At 31.3% G+C, this 24,452-nt stretch overlaps 3 protein-coding genes across 4 annotated transcripts; all 3 read right to left on the bottom strand.

Annotated features, from left to right (window-relative positions):
• Nucleotides 1–2,574: 2,574 nt before the first annotated feature.
• Nucleotides 2,575–9,650, bottom strand: LOC128170521 (delta-like protein A). 2 transcript variants are annotated; one of them, XM_052836303.1, is made up of 8 exons: nt 8,640–9,650; nt 7,593–7,823; nt 6,944–7,195; nt 5,774–5,911; nt 5,049–5,189; nt 4,467–4,610; nt 4,256–4,367; nt 2,575–4,137 (listed from the first exon to the last, which is right to left on the bottom strand). In XM_052836303.1, the coding sequence occupies exons 1-8, from the start codon at nt 8,698–8,700 to the stop codon at nt 3,966–3,968; spliced, it is 1,251 nt and encodes a 416-aa protein (XP_052692263.1). In that variant the 5' UTR covers nt 8,701–9,650; the 3' UTR covers nt 2,575–3,965. The 2 variants fall into 2 exon arrangements, with proteins under 2 accessions (XP_052692263.1, XP_052692264.1); XM_052836304.1 differs by lacking the exon at nt 5,049–5,189 and having other exon boundaries at nt 2,578–4,137; nt 8,640–9,641.
• Nucleotides 9,651–11,199: 1,549 nt separating this feature from the next.
• LOC128170551 (uncharacterized) lies at nt 11,200–17,638 on the bottom strand. Its single transcript, XM_052836336.1, has 5 exons — nt 17,423–17,638; nt 14,885–15,106; nt 12,887–13,138; nt 12,158–12,243; nt 11,200–11,337 (listed from the first exon to the last, which is right to left on the bottom strand). The coding sequence occupies exons 1-4, from the start codon at nt 17,478–17,480 to the stop codon at nt 12,206–12,208; spliced, it is 570 nt and encodes a 189-aa protein (XP_052692296.1). The 5' UTR covers nt 17,481–17,638; the 3' UTR covers nt 11,200–11,337; nt 12,158–12,205.
• A 3,174-nt stretch (nt 17,639–20,812) lies between these two features.
• Nucleotides 20,813–21,925, bottom strand: LOC128170533 (substance-K receptor-like). Its single transcript, XM_052836318.1, has one exon. The coding sequence runs from the start codon at nt 21,923–21,925 to the stop codon at nt 20,873–20,875; it is 1,053 nt and encodes a 350-aa protein (XP_052692278.1). The 3' UTR covers nt 20,813–20,872.
• Between the last annotated feature and the right edge of the window lie 2,527 nt (nt 21,926–24,452).

The raw sequence follows: 24,452 nt of genomic DNA, 5'->3' as shown, positions 1-24,452 counted from the left end.
ATATGGAGGTGTAGAGTCCACAACATGGCGAATGTTTAGATCAAATCAGAGTAGAAGTCAGTATGTGCCCTTAATAATATTTTTTGGACTTCCTTGAGTAATCTGACTCTTCAAAACAACGGCAAACATATCGTATAGTGAATAACATTTATTTACTTCCATCCAATTTCTAATATATATTGACCTCTGATTGCAAAGTTTAAAGTACGTTAAAGTACGTTCATCTGAAATATGTTATGTTTGACGTATGATTAGAATAAGTAACCTTTGCTTATAAGTATTTCACTTCTTTCCTACTTCCTACTTCATGTCAAAAATATGAACTCTGTGGTAATATTTATTCATGTATTAAAACCGTCAATTATACTTCAACGTGCAATACAGTTTTCAAACTTCGGTTAATATCTTTTAAAAAATTAGTTTAATAAAATAAGTTTCGTCTAAAATAGATTTGCGTATTTGATTGAAAGCGGTTTTTTTTCATTTTGGTTATCAGGAAGTCAAAGATATTTTGAGACCACTGAGATATAGGTATAAGCCTCTAGGACAAACAAAATGTTTGGTTTATCGAGTTTCAAACGTTTGTATGTCGGTTGTTCAAAGAATAACACAAATTGTACTGTAATACCAATAAATCGTTCTGATTTAAGGTATCCGATGTACAATTGAGTCAGAGAGCTCGGGATTTTCCGGGATCAGCTCGGTAGATTACGGAGCTTGAATTTTTTTTTTCAAAAAGTCGCACTGTTTTTGATCTGACATAATAAACGATAAAGAATAAACCATTGATGCATAAAGTCAAGCAATATTTTTTTTTCTTAATTTTAAAACGAGTTATTTTAACTTTTCCCCCTTACGCTGATTGTGACGTTGTAGCAGCTTTACGTCATTTGCCGTTGTATGACGTTATTTTTTCCCGCGGCGCTGTTTCGGACCTAACATTTGTATAACGGCGTATTTGCTACTAACTATTTTTAATAAGTACCATGCATACGGATTTCGTGGTTAAAATGCTTGTACACGTTTATTGTAATTATTGTGTTAAAAGATCTCATTGTTATTTTCCGTAAATCAAGTTAACAAGAGTCAAATAATGAAATTTCTAATCATTGACATTGATTTATTTTTTCATCGGGATTCCAAACAATTTTCTTCTCTCGCATTTCATATTACATGTATGTGCATGAACGGTACATTTTTTTTACTCTTTTTCAAATCGCTGGATTCTATATCATTCAAATAATACTATTAGATACTGATTCCGACTGCTTCAAAGTCAATTCGTTTCATTTTGCTGTTTACATAAAAGAGGCGCGTCACCATCCAATGAAATCAAATACTCGAGATTTGATTGACAGGTTCAGCCAGATAGCCGATGTCCAATGCATATTATGTGTGGTATTTGAACACAATCTTATCGTGAAAAAAAAATGCATGCTTATTACAACATCACAGCGTCATTTATGGTTGATTCATATTTTGTTATAACTGTGTAAAGCATGTTGGTGTATTGTGCATTCCACAATTGTACCGATACGGAAACATCGTAGTCAGACTTTATCGACAGTCTCCATTTTAAAACTGACTTAATTTTTTTTGGTAAAAAAGGATACAATTTTGAGTAAAAGATAATACAATGTATATTGTTTTCTACGAGTAAAAGGTTTGGAATGAATTCTAATAAAACATTTCACATGGTTCTTGCACGCTTTGTTCGTAACACTTTACACATGTGTGACCCGCAATTCACGACTTCGTTGTATTAGTAATAATATTTTTTGTGCAAACATTTTGCTGAATGAAAAAAAACCTGAACAATTTACATTTTTAATTCTAAAATTACAAGTTCTCAATCGCAGAGGAATAGAACACAGGAAAATTACCAGGTACCGAGACTATGCGTTGGATTATGAATGCGACGGCTGACGTGGGGGGGGGGGGGGTAAAAATCGTGTGAGTCGTCATGGTCATTGTAAAAAAAATTCACAAAAATTAAAAAAAGATTTTGATAAAGGTAATCAATTTATTTAAAAACTTTATTTTTATTAAAATGTGTTGGCAATATTTATTTGATAAATATTATTAATGATTCACATGATTTCGTTTAAAAAAAGAGGTATTTTACCATGCGTGATTTGCAGAGCTAGAGTTACTTCCCCATCGTGATTTGGCGGGAAAAACATCTATTTTTAGAAACTACATATCCTTACCTATCAAACGAGTACATTGAATATATACCTTACCAGGCATCATTTTTTGGTCAATTGCACATCGGATACCTTAATGTTAAATACGTTATATAATCTGTACGGTGATAGACTGTAAAGATATGTTCTTATTTCCCTTGAACTACATTTCAATATAAGAAATATTAAAACCAGTTTCATTTAAAAGTATTTAAGACTCAATTCTTTAGGACTCTCATTTACTGCCTTAATAAGTGTTTGAAAAACCCATTTACATTATTGTGTTAATGAATGTTGCTTACAAAACTATTCGAGATAAAATAGAAATGTACGTCACTTGTTTACCATTACAATTGTTAAACGTGCTACTAACACTATTATATTAAAATGTACAGTTGAACAATGTGTTGCATTGCTGTTTTATTGCTTAGCTGTAAACACATTGAAATTTAATTAAAATTTATTCTAAAAGAAAATTAAACCGTTCGTTTATAGTTTCTTCATTCAAAGAATGGATGCATTAGTATTCCTTTGAAAAAAATAATAATAGCAAGGCAAAAACGTCATTTTTGTTTAAATTGAGAATGAACTAGTTAGTAAAAGAAAATGAGTCACTTACAAAAATAATTGTATCCTTAGATTTTCGAATTCAATTTAAATAAAAAACATTCAAATTAAAAAAAAAATGCAATCATTTATTCCAACAGTTCATGTCATGTAAAGATAGGGAAATATTCAAGAAATATGCAGCGTATCTAATTGATTTGTGCAACATTATGTATTTAATCTAAAAAGTACATGTTTTTAAACATTTTATTTGACGTGAAATTTTCTTTAACAATTAAGGGATTTTTATCTAATCTGAAAAAAATTCCTAAAATATTGCCATCAATGTTTTCTTCATATTTTGGAGTTAGCAAATTAATTGGAATATCAGTTATCTAAGCAATTAGAATTTCTTCATAAACGCAATTCTTAAATTAGACCATGGGAAATCTCCTTTTTTTTGTTATTTAACCTGCAATGAATTTCGTATAAAATTTTCACAATTTAACATGATATACATTTTTGCATGAATATCTTATTTTTTTCTTTTTTTAACTATATTCACATTATTACTGTGTTCAGGTAATTTTCTTGATATTTTTTCATACATTTGTCCTGTTATGTTTTTCTCTTTTCATTTCGAAGAGTTAATGCGAATTTAATGTTTTAAGAATACACACAACGAAATGGTGTTTTAATGACTGTTTGCACTTTAATTTCCCATCTCTCCTTAAATGTTCTTTCTATACTATAACCATTACAATATTGTCGCAAAATAACAAGAAGAGCTAGTGCATTTATATTGCTTTATTTGTTGATAAGATATGTTGTGTTTAAACTGAATCAATATCGTAGAATTCACAGAACGAGATAGAGAGAACATATACTTCGTCAAATAAGAGAAATTTGTATGACTTGTCTACCTCCATTTATTTTATAAATACCATTTTTATACCAGTTTAAATTCTGATTCGAAAGTCATTTTAAATAATGATTTAAAAAGGTTTCGCGGCGTGAATGCAGTGTAGCATTAATTATTCCTTACAATCTGTTTGGTGATCTCAACAGCACATTGGTACAAACAATTAATATTTGTTCCAAAATAGTATTGAACAATTACAAAGTCGTTCTCAATGCATGTATACCAGGTCTGAACATTACGGTGGTGTTGTTTATATTAGTCATCACCTCATGCCTAACACTGCGTTTCTTCTGACGGTTATATCGAATATATCATTCAAGTTTATCGTACAGTGACATTTGATTGAAAACTCCCAGTTCATGATACCTTCCACTTTCTAACGGATTGTCATATTCTTCATTTGTACTTTTGCATTTTTTATCATGTTCGCTGTCTTGTTTGTCTTCTTTATATTGTTGTTCAAGTATCTGTTGTCTTCTGCATCTGTTCAAATTATATTTTGAAATTTCAGTATCATTTAATGCTTTCATAATGTAAAAGTGACATGACATGACAACAATTTTCAATTTAGTATTTAAAACAATCCATAAAAAAACCATACCTCACAATAAATATGATGATGATAACCGCACTGACGCCAAATAAAACAGTAAAGGTATAGAGTAGAACCTCTCGCTTACTGTTTGATTCAGTAAGGAATACTGAATCATATGCTACAAAATATTCAATACACCATATATATACCAGCAATATTAATTTGAATGCTTCCACTATTGAAACTTATTGTAGAACTCACAAAGGAAAACACTTACCTTCATCACATCGTGCACCTTTGAAACCAGAAATACACTCACGTGGATAAAAACCAGTCACGTGATGACATTGTTCCCCGTAGAAGTAGGAACAATTCCCACAAGTCATTGCGCAGTTTAGTCCATATGTATTGTTACCACATGCTACAGAAAAATGATTCACTGAACAGACCAATGTTTATGTTCAAAATACATCAATATTTTGTAGAAATAAGTAAATAAAGTGACACCCTACGTTCGGCAATGAAACCATCGTATTTTTGTGCAATGGTTAGATATATTTCGAAAGAAGAAATCCTTGAACAAAAAGGTATAAAGTTTAAATAACACAAAATTGTTTAAAAACAATCCATTAAGTAGTACCTTAGATTAAAAGAGGGTTTTACTACGAGTAAAACGTAAGATTAGCTTTACTACGAAAAAAACCCAGATCAGAATGAGAATGTTTACTTGTAACAAGATATCTACAACGAAAAACAAAATAAAGCAGGAAGTTATATATTCAAACGTAATTGGCTAACGGCGATAACGATTACATCATACACGTCAGTGCTTATATGTACCGGTTTAGGCAAGTATTACCTTCATCACAACTTGGCATTTTCCAACCAACCTGACATCCTCCATCACAATGCCCATTTACAATATTACACTTTTCAGGAACCTCACAGTTAACGCTGCATTTCTTCTTACAGTCATATCCGTAATATCCCCGACGGCAGTCTGAAAAATGACATATTGAGATGAAACTAATATTATCCAAGCCATTGCGTGTATAGAACGCAAAGACGAGTCTAATTTGTGTTTGTTTTTAGAAACCATTTAAGCAAATGCAAAACTATAGGTATATTGCATTTCGAATAATGTTTTCTTTTATCACAACCTTTTAAGCAGGTATCGTCTTAGGTGACCAAAAAGTCCTCGTTTCAAGCAAAATCATCGCCCCGTGTATAATCATTTGTTTAATTTTTATATAAAAAAAAAGAAAACGCCTTTAGATTAAAATTGTAATTATTTCTTTTTACACAGATCATTTCTAATAAAATAATTGATATTTAAAATTCACTGAAACACCAATTCAACAAATTTCAAATCAAACCAACAACTTTATCTTAGTGTACAAATTCTCTTAAACTCTTTAAGAATAAGGTTAACTGAAAATTGATGGTGAAAAAAAAACTAATGGTAAAGTTTTTCAACAATGGCTGTTAAAGGATGTCAAAAAATCAGGATTATTTGTTAGTAACGTTAATATGTCTTCTGTCGAGAATTCATTTCCATAAAATTGTATAATTTTGTATTACAACCTGTATCACATGTAGGTCCTGTGTATCCTGGAATGCAGCCTAGACATGTTCCATCCACGACGTCACACCATCTCTCTAAACAGTTCTGTTGGCAAGGTGTAGAACAGTTGTCTCCAAAATGGCGCGATTTCGAACAACCTGTAATTAAATGTAGAGAACGACTGTTATTGAATTATACAATGCTTTTATCTACCTCAGAAAATATATTTGAGAAAAAAAGTTATTGATATTCTTAGATAAGGCTTACGATAAAATCAAGTACAAATTTCCTATAGGGCATAATTGAACCTTGCACTAAAGGCGGAAACAACTTTAACGCTGTATATTTCCTATGAAAGAGGATTGAATGAGTCTTTCACCAATTATATCAAGATCAAAAATAAGAGTTTCATCTGTCACGATGAGCGTACATTGTAACGCAGTAATATATTTTCCTTATGTTTGACTTTCGTGACTTTTATTAGATGTTTAAGTACATAAGTTTTCAATTTGATTAGTTTTTATAATGGGGCCAATGCTACACTCGATCAGTGTTTCATCAGTTATACCAGTTTGAGTAAAAAGGAAGCATAAAAATTAGGCTTTCGCGAAATTTATATAGCTCTAATTTGTTAAAAAAATTACAGTAAAAGAGACATTTTTTCAGCAGGAGGTTTTGTAGCTTATCTATCGAAACCTTAAAAAATCGAGAAAGGGGGTACAGTTAAGTGGCATCTGTTGCTTATACACAAATCTCAATGATTGTTGGCTGTAACAGCATTGTGTATATTTTTTTAAAATCTGCTTCTGGGACGGGCTTGGACATAATGCCATATCCCAGTTACTTTAAGAAATGTTGGAATAAATATCTACTTTAGGTCAAAATCCAGGTTGTAAAATGGTGTTTAATTATTATACATTGTACATAGCAAAGTTGTTTTTTTTTTTTGAAATAGTCCATTTACTAGTTATTTACCTATCATTTCGTTTGTATTATTTCATTTTGTATCTATATTTATGATATAAATTATTGTAGTATAACTTTCATAACATAGTAAAATACCAGGTGTGACTGTTAACTATATCACCTAAAAGTAAAACAAAGAGTAATCCAAAACAAAATCTGTACAAAAATGCAAAATTAAAGTTATGTATTAAGTATTGCTGCTGAAAGTCCATTCATGAAATTACCATATACTTCTACTTCACAGAGATCGCTTTCTGCGGAGACACTATATCCATCAGGGAGAGGAAATTGTGTTCTGTTATTGTAGTAGATGACAATTCGCCCATTCTGACGACACGAAATGCTGAAATTGTTAGGTATAGTCTTCCTTGTATATGATTTATCCATAAAACAAAGTACCCCATCTTCCTTATTAGTTGTGTTTGATATATAGAGCGAGAATCCGAGCAAGTAACTGGTTAATATGTTTGTTTCATCTGTTATAGAAAAAAAAACGTTAATAATTATATAGTTTCCTAAAACATATTTGAGCGGGAATTTTCTGATATATGTATTTTAAAGCGCATATAAAATATGGTATCATAACTTAGTTATCTAAATGTAAGTTATTATATTTTACGTGAAAATAACTATACTTATATTACGCGAGTTCTTAATTTCGAGATTCTTCCGTTTTGTATCAAATAGCAACAATATAAAATCGCGAACGCAGAACTTTTAGCCTAATTTTGTATAGTTCTCATCTATAAGGAAATAATGACGATATTTCAAAATCGACGATGGGTGCTTCAAGAGATTTTACGCAGATTTTAATTCCTCGCGTTTAATTAGAAATCTACAGATTATTTGTATTTTTTCCTTTAATAGCCATACCCCATACACGAATGTCCGTCCTATACTGGATAAAGATATGGTGTAAACTGAGTACTCCCCCCAGATCTACCCGCCATTCTGCTGTTGAATATCCGCCGGGAGATACTGTACACTGCCCTCCAGATATGGACAAATATAATTTGTTTCCGTCTACAGCACGCTCCGCCCCGTATTGTGGATACGTAGGATGTTGATGTTGAAGCCATGCAGGTTGATTTAAAGCGACATTGTCTGTAATAAGATTTCATACCCCAATGTTTATATGAACATCAAAATTTCATTATTGTCTGCATCCATTGTTTGCGTCGCCTAGAAAAGAGAAATAGGGGCCACGACAGCGCTGTGAATTAATTGGATCTTTGCTAGTCAGACTTGACGATAACTTTCTCTTAATGTTTTGTTACCGAGTTCACATGGTCTAGATCACGTTGTCTAAGTCAATATAAATATATCTGTTGATGAACGTAATTGTTTTTTTTTTTATCATAACAAGAGCATGAATTTACTCCCTACTACAAGCTGTTGTCTTAATACGTTTATGACATTTCTTAGGGCTTTGATTTCGAACTTTTTTTATTTGTAATAACGTAATAATTTTTAGTGTCAATATATAACCCTTGCTCTTGGCGCATAATATGTTTTGCACAGTTTTGTGGCGGCATGTTGGCTTACGAGTAGTGTTTATATTTATCATATCAAATAGACTTATTTTTTTTAATGCTGTATTTTTTATTGACTCTGTGAGAAAGCAGTTAAGTTTCTGTTTTCAGGATTTAAGCTTTTGCTTAAACCGTTTGATGGGGATGCCTGGTTATCGAATTTAGAAAAAAGACATGGACAATCATTGCCAAAAAATTTACTGTATAACGATCTTTCCATTAGAAGATTACCATTTTTTAAATTTAATGTTTGAGAGTTCCTTCAAAAATACAATATCATATACAATTATTTTATTATGAAAGGCTTTGGAGAAACACATGAATAATAACAAACAACTTAAATGTGCTATTTAAATTAGATATGCTAAATTTACTGTTATTCACTTACCATAAGTTATTCCAAAGCGAAATAATTGGGAAAGAAACGGGACCATCCAAATGAAATCCATTTTATGAGTGTTTCAAAAGGGAAGTTACAAAATACTGTCATAGTCAACGAGTTCGGATTTATTAACTTCGAGTCTGTTTAGATGTTTTGTTCTTATTTTGAAAAAAAAAGTCTTGAAATCAATTAAGGGTTTCATGAATTGACATACAAGAATGAAGTTGCAAGTTGATAATAAAACATTATGTTACAGGAAAACATACATCTTTAGATTTCCATTAGTAAACACTTCCTTAAGGCGGATAATTTTTCCCTATTCGTTTTATATACCTACAATCTTTTATTTAATTAGCCTCTGCCCTATAATTGAAAGAAAAAGAAGAAACAAGAGTTGAAGAGACCTTGACGGTCACCTGAGTGTGGTAGCCCTTAGATTGACATGTCAGAGAGTTTCAAGTTTGTTTCAAAGGTTTAATTATGTTGATCACAAAACAAACATTGATTGAACCCCTGCGATTTCTCATTTTATTTATTTTCATTGACCTGGTTGCATTCGTTGTTTATAAAAATGTATTTTGTAAATCAAACGTTGATTTAAATCAGATAATTTCTAATATCATACTTATTGTTAAACCATAATTAAACACGTAATTGTCAACCTCACACGTTGGGTGTCACCGGTCAGCTGATGGGTGCACACTAATTCTAGGCAACTGATCCTACTTCTATATTTACACTTATTTTAGGCAACTGATCCTACTTCTATATTTACACTTATTTTAGGCAACTTATCCTACCTCTATCTTTTTTAGAGGTCTGTGTTGCTCTGCCTTGAATTTGCAATTCATTTGATGGATTTTTGATATGGTGGACAGTTTGCTATTGTCATTTTTCATCAATGATATTTTATTCGTCATTTGAAATGTGCAGATGTTTTCACGATTGTTTCCTTTGCTGTCCTGTTCCCAATGTCCGTTTTACACATACAAATATACTTTAAAAATATATGCAGTTACAACGTGCATGTGCGTTATGAAAAAAAAAATACATGAATATTATTACCGGTCAAGCGAATTCTTTTTCATAGTGGATATATTCCAATATTGCAGTTTCCATTGCCGGTAATATTAACATTAGGGTTCAAAGCTCCGACCCTAATTTTCGCCCAGCAACGAGTGACCCCTTCAATAAAGGCACATTAAATGTCCTCTCTTATATTGAAATTTTGTTGTGTGAAGTCAAATTCGTTTTCTGGTAAATGCGTCTGTATTGAAAATTATCTAAAGAATAAACGTAGGGAATTTCACAGTTGTTGAAAGAGTGTACATCAAACAATTTCAATTTTTGTCCTTTAAATTATAATTTAATCTTGACTCTTGCTTTTAAAATTGCAAATTATTTTTTCTGACATGTGTCAAGCATTCTAATAAATAAATGTTTATCAACTGTGCAAGTATATGAACTATTTTGATAAAGGACAATGCCTTGTTGTTCTACCGATTCTGTAAATAGGGAGATATTCCAAGGTGACTTCATCCTTTATTTTTTAGATTTAAATATTAAAGCCCTTGGATTTGTATTAACATTCCGCAAAAAAAAAAAAATATATATAAAAAATGAATGGATGAATTTTCATTTTATTTTTTAACCCCGATATTTTGAGCAATTATATCAGCCTTTAAGTTTGAAAATGTATTGGTCAAACTTTGATAGCTGATAAATATAATGACATTATATCTTATAATTAAATAAACAAAAACCCGCATACTTACAGTTTAATGGCTGAAAAACTTAATGATTTAATTAAACAATAATATAATTAAAAATATAACATTTTTAGATTCATTTATCATTAAAGCGAATATAATACCATATTAAAAGAACACAAATAAGTTAAATAAAAACTAAATTTGAAATATTTTTGTAATTAGAAAGGTCCCCCATAACTTTGAGTAAACATTCTTATCAGCAATTACATAGTTACTTAATGGTATGAAAAATTTGCATATATAAAAGTTTGAAATATAATGTAAAACTTACGACTTTTTAAAAATCGAATTCCAAAATAATCAAATAAGTATCTGCCTATTTTTAATCGAGATCAGTTCGATACTATATACTCACTATGTACTGCTTGATGATGTGTCACTACAGGTAATAGTCAAGGGGTTTTATAAAACCCGTATCATTATTTGAATGTATGTCAGAAACATATAAAGCAGCCAATTGTAAATAGACAAATGCATTTTGAAAATAGAAACTTTGCAAATCTTTTTGTACATTAAGCATTGGCAAAACATACACACAGCCAATCACACATGCATCTGAACAATTGCATAAAAAGGTAAACTGTTTGAATAATAATTAGATAAATGTAATAATACTTATTTTTTATTATAATAATTAACTGAAAAATAAAGGTTAAATATAACTTGTTCCAAATTTGTTTCAAGTATGATACAACAAATAAATACAATTTTTGAATATAAAATTATATATTTCTTAAATGAGTGTTTTGTTTGTTGAAATCATCTTTCTTTTTAATATCATTTACAACCTGTATCACACATCGATCCTGTGTATCCTGGTACACAGCCTACGCACGTTCCATCCATAACGTCACATCGTCCATCCAAACAGTTCTGATGGCAAGGCGTAGAACAGTTATCTCCGTACATGTAATAGCTCACATTTGGACAACCTGTCGAACAACAAGTATTCCTGTGAAAGGGATGATATGCATGGACTATCATTTGTCAGCTCTGTTAATGTAACATAAACGCATTACGCTACATAAGATAGTCTATATATAGCAACAATTTGTTGATTTCCAAAATATCAAGGCTTTATTAAGCTCAACTGTTTGTAGGCGATTTATACCTCCGACACAATTTTTACGCATGTATATGTAGATAAACGTGATTCGAATCATTATGTATGTAACTACATAAAAGTTTTATTTGTTTAAAACAAACGGATAAAAGTAACGATCTCATAAATATGATTAAAGATCTTCATATGGACACAACTGTGATCGGCCAAAGCCGATCACAAAAAATAAAAACCCCTGAACGATGCTAATTTTCCAACAAGGGACTTTTGCAAATGGTTTCAGTATTTTTTAGTATCATTAGAATCAAAATGAGGTGTTTCATATAAAATATGCATTGACCTAACATCTAAGTTTAAAAATAATTAACAGCCTATATATACGTGAACTTGCACATTTAACATTTCAATTGTTTTCAACATTTGAAAGCAAAAAATGTTTGGAAAATGTTTGCAAAGGTTAACACAATGACGGCTGAGCGGGATTTGAACACATACATTTGTAGTTAGCGCTGTAAACAATTTTACTCCACTGCTTTATAACACTTTTAAGGAAAAGACTTGATTTAGGATTATTCTTGATTTTTTTGCTTTTTAATAGTGGTACATTTTGAAGTGGTCAATGTGACCTTAACTACGATAATTATGTACATGAATCTTTAACAAAATATACCTAGCTTTATTGTTCATACCTAAGAACCAATAAACGTTAGGCAGTATGATTGCATGGTTGTATTCCTTCAGATAATGCACTCCAATCTAAAAGTGATGGTTATTCCTAAAAAGAATGTATATGCACCTGGTTAATATAATTTGTGAATTTTTATGCCTTACTTCGTTTTGTTATGATCAGTTATTGTTACAGAATTCCACTCATTCTTATAAATGCGCTGCAATGTCGTTTAGGTCATAGTTAAACATACCAAGTACAATAAAATTATCGAAGAAATAACAACTTTTATGAAAAAAAACTCTGCTAAATAAAGCTCATTATTCACGTATCATTGTTTTATAACATTTGGTTTAGTCGAAATAGTTATGAGATACCATATTGCATGTACAGCTACATCAAAAGGTCAAAATATAAAGTGCAATGTGTAACTTTCCCACTTAAAAATAAAAAAAAATAAGAAAGAAGAACTTTTAAAAAGGCCAAAGTTAAAAACCTGATTTTTTTAAAAAATTACTGTAGATTCCTTATTTTACGCGAGTACTTAATTCTGTGATTCAACGGTTTCCATCAAATCGCAAGAATATAAAATCGTGAATGCCGAAATTTTATCATAGTTTCATGTAGTTTACATATATCTAAAAAATTAAAAGCGAGATTTTAAAATTCGCGAGACAGGCTTCTCGCGATTTTACGCGGATATTAATTCTTTGCGTTTAATTAGGAATTTACAGTATCATCCATCACTTACCATACACTTCTATTTCACACAGAGTGAAAACGGCATATTCGCTGTAGTCTTCAGGAAATGGAGGATGAGTTCTGTTGTTATAGTAGATGACGTATCTACCACTCAGACGACATGATATATTAAGAGGGTTTGGTATTGTCTCCTTAGTATAGGTATTGTCTTTAAAACAAAGTACCCAATCCTCTTTTCTAATTGTGTTTGATATGTAGAGCGAGAATCCGAGAAAGTCAGAGGCATAGCTGTTATTTCCATCTGATAATGAAAAAGTTCGTCCATTTCAATAAAGTTTACATAATCATTTGCTAGCTGACTTTGTTTTTTTTTCTTGCTCTTTTTTAACATATATAATATGTTTTACGGTGCGACCGTTGGGGCGAGAACAGCATGTGATCAAACAATGAATTATAATTAATAAATAAAATAAAATTATCAACGTGAAATTTGAATGCCAAAAAATAAAACATACCTATTTTTCAGTAAATTTTCATTATTCATTGTTTATAAGATTTGTTATAATTTATTTATTTATATGTAGAACAATACTTTAATCTCAGATACAATGTTGTAAAATAATAAAGATTTTAATATATAAATATTCATTGCACTGCATCTCCTCTTTTAAAGTGATTGTGATTATGATTGATTGATTGATTTCCCCCTTTTTTTTGGCAGTAGACATTTTTTCTTAAACTTACATATAAAACTTGACTCATCATAGAGCTCCCCCCATGCTAATTTTTTTTTTTCATTTTTGTCAATTTATACATAGAAAATCGACTTACCATGGATTTGCCCCTCCACTTAAAAAAAATAATTAATTTTCAATTTTATTTTTAATTTACGCTTAAAAATATGTGCTTATCATGTTAAAAGAACATGGTGTTGTCCCCCCCCCCCCCCCGCATGTAATAAATGGAAGTGAAAATAAAGAAACCATTGAACTGCTAAAGAGCTGAAGGATTATAATTTTCATGATTTATTTTTCTGTTTGCTTGCAAAGATTTTTTGGATGAGGCTGCCATCCACCCACCCACCCCCTTTAAAAAAAGGCGCTGCTACGTATAACGTTACGTTTCAGGAAATTACCGTAATTATAGTGAATAAAATATTTGTGAGCATTCATCCAAATTAGTGCAATTTTACAACTGTTTCCTGTATCTGAAGAAATGTCCTTATTCGTCAGCTGTTCTTTATCTTAGCCTTTGCAAGATTTTAAGAGGATTTTGGTCATTTCAGCAGATTTACAATAACTTCAATTAGAGTAATTTCCCCTTATCAGTGCTTATTGTGACGTCAAAGCTGACGTTGGTTAAGTATCGTCTTACTCTTTAAAACTCCCCTGAGAAATAAAAGTATGCGAAGTATACTGTTTTATTTACTTAAAAAGCATGATGTTCTTAAAATTGCACATCTTATAAGCTTTTCAAAGGTTTTACTTTGATTCTCGGGAGAACGTGATGTTGGAACGTGAGGTTGGAAACCATTGGTACTATGAATTGTGGGTCAAAATTTACTGACTCCGAAAAAATATATCGGATCAATGTGTAAACGTTTGTGACGTCACACGATTATTTTTGATTGAAAGTGTACTGAGGTGAACTTTAGAGGTAACATTGACTGTATGTCGCTTACATCGTTATTGTTTTTACTGTCTAAATTTGTCTTCCTCATTCTCGTGAGAGTGTGAAGTGATAAAAATTGCCATGATTACAGGGAACTACTGGGACGATTAAAACGATGCATTACTGGTCCGATTTACTGACGCCAAAAAAATCTGTTGAATGAATGTGCAACTAGTCCGAATTTTCTATTCACACACGCCTTGCCGGTAGATCTCGCTTCGCGCCGGCGCTGTGCGCCGGCGAGCTGCGCTCGCTATAACATGTACAATGCATTCTATAATATAAAATGTTGGGTTTTAACTGATATGTTCCAATGCTTATAAAAGTTCATAACATTATTATTTTGAAGACATTTAAAGTATTTTCAAAACCATACTCCATAGAGCGTTTTCCGTCAGGTACTGTATAAAGATGCGGTCTATACTGTGTACATCTCCCAGGTCTACCCGCCACTCTGCTGTTGTATGCCCATATCCTGATATCGAACACTGTCCTCCTCCACCAGACAGGTCTGAATACCGTCCGTCCACAGCACGATCTGCTCCCATTCCTATAGCAGTATGCTGCTGCCATGCGGGTTTATGCAATGCGATATTTTCTGCAATCGATTATTATATCCTACAGTGTATATGAACCTCAAAATTCCAACAAAACGTTTATACAAATAAAGACGTTATTACTATATTATTCAATTCTAGTTGCAGTGTCTAATTTGATAGGCTAAACAAATTTATATCTATAGTGCATTTATAACAACTTGCCTACCTCACAATACTGACAACTGAGCATACTGGTTTTGGTATTTGTTTTTTTAGATAAATTCAGAGGATTGAAAAGTTATTGATATTTAAACGAAATATTTTTGGGTAAAATGGAGTTGAAGATGCAGGAGGGACAAACATAGAACACCACCCTCCAATAGCTGACTTGATAAAAATGTTTGATTATTTTTGAAGCTCTGAGTCGGCCCAGGTGTTGCAACACAAGGTAAATTTTAGAATTGATGTCGACAAATGGTCATATAATAGACCACACGCATTTATTACTTAACGTTCGATATATCATAGGTTTGTGTGGATATACTATTAGTTCAAGCATATCTTTTACAACATACACAATAGCATAGCTTTGTAATATCATACCATAGCATTGGAATCCCATACCATAGCATAGAAATCTTATATTATAACATACAATTTCATATATTTTCATTCGTCATATCATACCATAGCATTCCATAGCACAGCATACAAGTTGATTTTCAATTGGTTTAAAATGATTTTATTAAAACGAATGAATGACCACATTGCAGATTAGTGGAACAATTTGGTTTCTAATCAGTTTACTTTGAAATGATAGGAACTCTTCTGTGTATGGAGGCGTTTTATTTAAATCTCCATAACTGTAATGATGCAATTTGGCAGAAGAGGCCTTGAAAATTTAAAAACTCTCCGACAAAGAGATTTTTCTGGTGATACTGACGTAAAGGGATGTATGGATATGGGGAAAAAACGAGGTAAACAAGCATAGAATCAAGATGACAAAATAAAGATAAATTTTCTTTGAATCAAATTTAAAAGACACGCTCTAAACGAGTACCATGTTCTCTATGAATGATTGAATAGTGTCTGCGGGAGATCACGTAAAGATCATTTAAACCTAGATATCACAATAATTGCAGTGCAAATGACGCTGCTAATTTATTTCAACGTGCAACAAAAATAAACTTTTTTTTTGTATTAGGAACCCATGTAGAATAACAGCTTTGTAAGAAAATAATTCAGCTAAAAATAGGTGAACATGCGTAACTCCATAAAAAAAATGGAAATGTTATGAAATGAAAACAATGTAGTGTATTCCTTCACTCAGTACATTATATTATTAATATAAGACAATTAAATATAAACCATCTTCTCTAGCCAAGGGTTTTCGGTCCACTTTGCTCCCTATAAACCCTTGGCAGATTTCAGTACGAAAACTCAGTGAAGTGGTGGCGCTATCTAGCGAACAACTTGAGTTGCGCTCCTTGCATATTTACATTTTAATCGCATTAAACAATGGGTTATAAACACCATGGCATTAATATAACTTGAAAACATGTTGCTTACCGAATACGGAACATAGTTAACGATTTTATTAAATACGAGATGTTATAAACTAGGAGAGTACGGGATGGTTTGTTCATAGTGTTTTGTAAGGACCTGTACCGAGAGTGAAAAAGTCGCTGATGTATATGAAAGCTTTCCTGCCATAAAACCAGGTATCGTTGTCGTGAACATTGCGGACCAAAGAAATAAAATAAAACACAGTTCATTGAACCTTTAAAAGCAATAACAATAAGCAGGAACGTATATACTAACGAAATATGCAACTTCTATATTCCCCATGATTACTTCCCATACTGTCACGCGAGCCTGGACAAGTTTATAGAACTATGTTCAATCCCAGTAAATTGAGTTTTTAAAGCGAACAGGTGAGACCATCGTTGGGGAGGCACTATACTCGAGAACTTGTGTCTCAACTTGTTAAAAGCACCGAATGTTTTACCAAAGATCACACATGAGTTTTCTTTTAAGGTTTATATTTACAAGCACTGCGATTGGATCAGCTACTCGCAGCTGCAGCCAATCATAAAACGGAGTTTGTCACCGAGTTTTCGTAATGAAATCCGCCAAGGATTTATGCGGAGCAAAATTGACCAAAAACCCCTGGCTAGCGAAGATGATATAAACTGACCAACGTGAAATCATAAAATAAATGTAAACACAGGAGTATATTATAGTTTGTAGGAACACGTGCTCAAACCTTAAAAATAGTCTATATCAAAACATCGATTGATAGGATCTAGCCACACAAAACCCTACAAAATGCAAAATAAGTAAGCAAATATTAAGAGGTATGGTGTTGTACTAACCGTAAGTTCTCGCCTCGTAGAATAACTTCAAAAAGTATATCAAAAACATAAAACGCATAACTACACCTGTTGTGGTTGAGGAAGTAAAATAAACGTCGTTGACTATCGATCAGTGCCCAACTATTTAAGTTATACGTGTTAAATCAATTTAAAGTATTCGAAAAGGAAGATTGACTCCGTTTACCTTTATGTATTTCAAAAAGTTAAAAACTTGTTTGAAGGATTTAAATCATTGATACTGGTTACCATTGATCTATAGAATGGAAACAGTTGTATATACAGGTATAACTTATTGATTTTGGTTTGATTTAGCTATTATCAAAATAAGCAGTTACGTGTAAATGCTAAGAGTTGTTGCCTGTTACAAAATGATTATGTTTACGCAGCACTGTAAAGGCTTACTATGAAAATATTAGCGGATTTAAAGGTTCATAAAACGATGCATCTATTATTACAAATATTTATGTAAAGTTCTTTTATGATATAAATGCGATATAAAATGAAACAGTATAGTAAATGCTACCTTGAATGACACTCAGTGTGGTCCCCTGAATTGAGAGTCACGTGACATGTGTTGATAATTCTCCCGAATGGAGGTCATAAACAAATTTCAATCACATGCCAAATCAAAAACAAGCACAATAGATAGGATTTCATGGTATAATTTATGTTTTCAGATTATGCTCTGTTCTTTTATAAAATGCATTTTTCCATTGTAAAAAATTGATTGATCCGCCTCTCTCTAAACAAAATATGCGTCAACAGTTACAGAATGATGTCCCATCGACAAGTGCACCTCGATCACTTAGTTGTTTATATTTATCGTTGTTGGACTTATTTCACTACAAAGTTGCACGCATAGGTAATGTTCAAAGTTGTTTAATGTGTTCGTACCCATAACAATAGGAAATTACTTAATTTATTAGCATTTTTGACGACCTGTTGTTTTGTATGATGTCACAGTTAACATTTCCCGTACTTTTTGATCGGCGCGACAACAAAGTAAACATTAACAGTGCTGCGTACCTTACAATAAACACTATTTAGAGAACGTTGACATTTAGTTTTATTCATATACCTTACTATTTACTTTAATCATTATATGGCTATCCTTAACTGCAACATTATTTCAAAAATTCTTTAAACGTTTACTCATAACATGAAAGAAAAACAAAATAGTTATTATAATTTTCATGTTTGAGACAATAGGTATGACTATCTCAGATTTATATGAAGAGCAGTCAGTTGTATTTCTTGAGACTAAGAAATATGTTTTACACACATTTACATTTGAGTAAATATTTAAAACGTCATTAAGGGTTTGTCATAAACATGTACATATTGTGTGAAGCTTATAAATGTATATTTAAGTAGAAAAAAATTGTAACCTATAAATATCGTATTCTTAACTTTTCCTTGAAAAAAATAATATATTATTTAGTATTATTCATTGTAATTTGAGATTGGATAACAGACTAGAATAAATACATAATTGAAAAAAATACTATTGTGCATATGTAAACAAAAAAAAGAAAATATAAAATGAACCTGCAAATGAGAGGTTTAATTTCCACCTAAAACTTGTATTAACTTTAACATGCATCATTTTTTGGTATTTATAAGTATCACGTGTACAAACTCCGATAAAGTGATTCTTGATTCTTTTTGCAATTTTATTATCAGAACTTGTTTGTCCTTACGAACAGAATAACTTAAATACCACAATGTAAATCTGTGTGAAGTTTTCAAAAAATTTATTTTAAAATGTTGCTTCTTACCTTCTCTAATAAAATAAGACAAACCAGATTGAAATATGTTTCCCGCAAGCAAAACTTCAAAACCAGAAATTGTCATAATGCAAAACGTGCTTTATGTAAAATGGCTACATTTTGCAATTTTCATTCGTGTTAAGTAACAGGCTAAATAAGGATCAATTCAAACAGACAGAAAGGCAAATGTGGAAAGCATCAGATCCGCTGTTGCTATATGAGTTAATGTACTGACTTTTATTTAACAGTTGCTTTTGTTCTCAGCAATGATCTAAATATTAGGCAAAAATATAAACAGTTTTTTTTTTGGGGGGGGGGGGGCGCTGGGGGCGGGGGGGGGGGGTAATTTGCCTCTGCTATACTCATATAAGTGACACATTTTTTCATCATCAACATAGAACAATTCGAAACATCGTGCAAACGCTAAGAAAACCAGAAATTATATCCAATGTATGACAATATAGTGTTGTGGAACAGTCAAGATCATACCATATCATATCATGTCTTCTTTAAAGAAATATAGCAAATATAGCAAAATAACAATATCGATATTTGCCTTTAACTTTGTCATTTTGTGTTTATTAACAATTTTGTTACTGGACTTTTTATGATATATTTTTTTGTCCCTTAAAGACTAAACTTCTGTAAATAGTCTTTAAGTCATATGTTGTACATAATGTGACAGTCTTTTATGAATACTGAGCTTCCTGTACTAAAAATGTATTTATTCTATGAAAATTTAATAAAATGTGATCAGTAAATGAATACAGATTAAACCTTAATGCTAATTATAAATTCCAAAATAACAACATTGCCCAGCGTTTTGATACACGACACAAATGTTTATCTTGTTTTTTAATGTAAATTAGCTCCCAGGTTTTCCTAAGGATGAACAAACAATAATATTTTAATGAGGTATTCACAGATGAACTAACGCATGTCTAGACACAGCGATTACATATGATATTACTGGGGTTTTTTTATAATCCATTCTTTTCGCATTACATTGAATGTAAGTAGGCTAGAACGGACTCTCGTCCTACTTGTACACCACTCATACACTCAAACACTTGTCACAACGTGACCCGTAACTCTTTATTTCACTTATCAACCTAAGTCTAAAATTACCAGGACAATTGTAAATATTATTTAATGGCATTCTCTGTTTAAAATTGAGAGGGGGTTTAAAATCACATGACCTCGTCATGGTCATTGTAAAATTGCGGGAAAATGAAAGAAAATTAAAAAAAAAACAATAGAATGAAACAATTATTTCCTAACTTTATTATTTAAAAAAATCAAATGAAAGAAATGGTGGCATTTATATATATTATTTTGTTTGATAGTAATCAGGTATACATATGTGTTCGTAAGTAAAAAATTGAATTTAACCTTGAATAATTTTCAGCTATATAATATTACTAATCCATAAAATATATGGATGAATTCATTTTTTGTTAACTACATACTCATACATAAAATAAATATATAGAATATTAACCTTTCAAGGCATCATATTTTTGTCAATTGTATGTGTGATACCTTAATCTGGATCTGATTTGGTTGAAACATATTCGTAATCAATCAACTTGATTAAAAGCTGACGTTGCATAAAAAACAATATTTCTTTCCATTAATTTCTGACATACTTTAAAAAAAGAAACTTCTTTTTGCGTATAGTTTAAGCAAACCCAGTACGTTTTCTGTTGCAAATCAGATATACAAGTTTTCTTCGAAATGCGGGATCAAAAAATCCATATAAGAAAGGGTTGATAACAGCATTTGTAAAGTATAGCAATCTCATTGCCAAATGAACATTTTTAGAAATATCGTCACTTTTCCTGTCCCAGAAATTAGGATCTGCTTCTTCTTTCTTTATTGCAATAACATGAGGTATATAGCCAACCAGCATACACACTTGTAGAGTGAAAAACATTAATGTAAATCGGTACGACCATAAAGGTGTCTTCATTTGTTTATTTTTTGGACCTGATCGCATTGTTAAACCATTTCCCCCGTTTTCCGATTCAATGGTATTTATATTCATAGTATGTCGTCTGCGTCTGCAGTATGCTTTAAAGATAAAGACTGCTATCGAAAAGTATGATATAATTATGAGAAGTATACTTGTCCCATGAACGACTGCCATGAAATACAAACTTCCTTTATCCAATGCAATGGCATCATTATCTATTTCCTTACACTTGTACCCAGTAATGTTTTCTTTGTAAACTTCGACAGTTCCAAATGCAAAAAAAGTTGGAATATAAGACAACATACTAAATATTCCGGTACCTGCAATGGCGATCCACAAATGAAATGTTTTAATTTGATACTTTATGATATGGCAAATATGTTGAAATCTGCTAATAGCGATCACTGTCATAATAAGCATTGAATGAGTCAAAATCACCCGAATTGAGTAAAAAAACATTTTGCAAATCCACGAGTCAGGAAATGTGACACGTCCCGTAATCTGGACTATGTTAAATGTAGCACTTACTGAAACACACATCAAATCTACAGTTGCCAAGATCGGTATGAAAAAGCGCCCATGCCCTTTGTTTTTCAACCCTTTTTGGTAAACGAAAATTACAGTTGCATTTCCAAGCGTTCCGATGATAAGCCATATAGTAAGAAGAACGGTGTTTGGTAAATATAATTTGCTGTAGTAAGAATTCCATTTTTCAAGTGAAAAAGTATCATTTTTCGAAGAAAGTGCGCCTGTTTTCATGTCGTTGTATAAGTAAAAACAATAAAGCGATATTGACAACGTCCATAATTTACAATCTTGTATTTGGAAAATTCGCTTTTTATAGTTTCTGGGTTAAAAACCCAATTTTCAGAAGAGTATAAAGTTCAATAAACAATTATATTAGATTAAACATGTTCAAAGTGTTGAAACCCACGAAATCATACATCCATTATAATGTTTCCCTTTTCTTGGAAGTTATGCCAAAACATTCTTTGGACTCCCCGAGGTCGTATAAAATCAACTAAAATCAACTTATGCCCCGTCTTTAGCTCGCTGACACCAACAAATTTAAGTACGAATGCCATCGCATCATCATACGACTTCTATTTTGTTTATAACCAAATATCACTGTTTGTTTACGTGCTCTGATTGGCTAAAAAAAACTCAGTAATATTCTTACATTCATGTTCACCTATTGATGACCTTAAGCAGGTTTTCTTCAGATGCTTGGGTTGCGACAATAGAAAATCAGGAGCGGATGGAGGATATGATTTTAATTAGATTGAAAAAAAATGTTTTATTACATGTATATTATCATACAAATCAAAAAGAAAACCATACTAGTGGCAATCCTTTATTCCAATGTTTATGTCGGGTTAAGGAAAATTATTCTAAAAGATAAGTGAATCGACTTTGAAAGTTTATTTTCTAGAAAATAAAAAAAACAGCGAGGACATGAAAATAAGACCAGTATTTAGTGTAAATATAAAGATGTATTCAGATATTTGGCAGTTTATTTAATAGACCTTGGCAACATAATGCATTTTATCTGAAAAGAGCATGCGTTCAGAGATTTACCTGACGTAATCTTTTTCTGTTATAATATTTCAGGGATTGTTATAAGTTGTTAATGTGGTTTGCGTTTGTGAATTTTTTATTGTATTTTTTTTACACAATAAATAAATACATGTATTAAGTTGTACGTTTTCTGTTAAAAAAGAATGTGAAATCTGTATAAATAAAATTATAGCCAGATCTACTTTTCTTTTAACTAGTACTGTTCTAATCTAGGACTATATGTGTTTTTAAAACGTGTGTTTTCACAAACAAAACACTTCATAGGTATATATAAAGTATTAAAAATACAACGTTGAAACATAAACAATACACATTAATCAATTCGCTTAATTAAAAATGGATTGTCTTTTCACGATCTTGTTTGATTGAGACGACGAACAACAATGACGTGGAGGCTGCAAGTTCCAAGAATATATAAAATAAAAATTTATTATAAACATATATACACGTAACACGGTTGTTAGAATTGTTAAACGATAATGTTTGAATTTAAAACACGTAAATAGTCGGCCGTCAGAATAAAGCGTTCCATATGTTACAATTGGTAGTGCATCCAGCCCTTAAGTGTTTCCCATACGGCATATCGAATATGTACACCTCACTGTCACTTCGTTTTCAAATGTCGCACATACATACTATTGTTTTCAATATACAAGCTATTTCGTCCACAATCATATAACTTTGATTCATGTTTATACCCCGTTGCATTTTTTACCGATCAATCTGACTGATTTAACTAATCTTGCGGCAAAGTGAAGAATAAAACAAGCCATTGCATGTATTTTCCCTGTATTTTTTATTTAGCCAGTTCCGATTTCAACATTCTATTTGTATTTAATATATTCAATCTCAGTAGCTACACCAACTCCAGATACATCCATATTGTTTTGTTATGGTTAGTATTCGTACATCCCGCTTTAATTACATCATTTACACTTTTTGATGGACAATATTTCGCGTTTTATGATTTGAAAATGTTTGATGGAGTGATAAAAATCGAATTTAATAAGTTTCGTTGTGATTGACACATCAGAGCCAAAAATAGCTGATAAAACTTTGTTTACAATGTGCTACGCGCAACACCAATTCATTAATAAGGCTTAACATTAAAGTAATCTGTTAATATTGTTATCAGTACAGACACATTGAAATACATTAAAAGGTTACCTCTGCAAAGTCATATAACTCAAAAAGCGATAAAAAGAAACAAATGACCGATCGCAATACACTGATTAGACGTCATACATGTACCGTATTTTTAGACGCCTATTATCTATAAAGAGAGAGGCACATCAATGATATTTATAACCTGGCAACTACATTTTATAAATAAAAGAAACACAATTTTCAAACAGTGGTTTTACTATTAAATCATATTTATTTTGATTGTTTTTATCCAACATGTAATGTTTTTTTAGAGTGCCTGGTGTACAAATTCCATGTGCTTGATATCTAAAGTCCTATATAAGTCCACTTTTTTTCCAGAGCATACACATAACAAATCAGTATAATCTTTTAGAAACAATTAATTTTTTTATATTATTAAAACCTTCTGCTTTAATCTATAGAATGATTTTGTGAATACGTTAAACATAAAGTTGTACTCATTTCTTTGATATTTGTTCTAAAAAAAAAGATCAGAGGGATGCGAAAGGGACATTTAATTTCTTCATCCTTATTCTACCTTCTACATCAAACATGTCTCTTT

This window comes from Crassostrea angulata, chromosome 2 (genome assembly GCF_025612915.1).
Source record: "Crassostrea angulata isolate pt1a10 chromosome 2, ASM2561291v2, whole genome shotgun sequence".
Classification (NCBI taxonomy): Eukaryota; Metazoa; Mollusca; class Bivalvia; order Ostreida; family Ostreidae; genus Magallana; species Magallana angulata.
The sequence above is the reverse complement of the archived record's forward strand: the minus strand, read 5'-3'. Positions and strand labels throughout refer to the sequence as shown.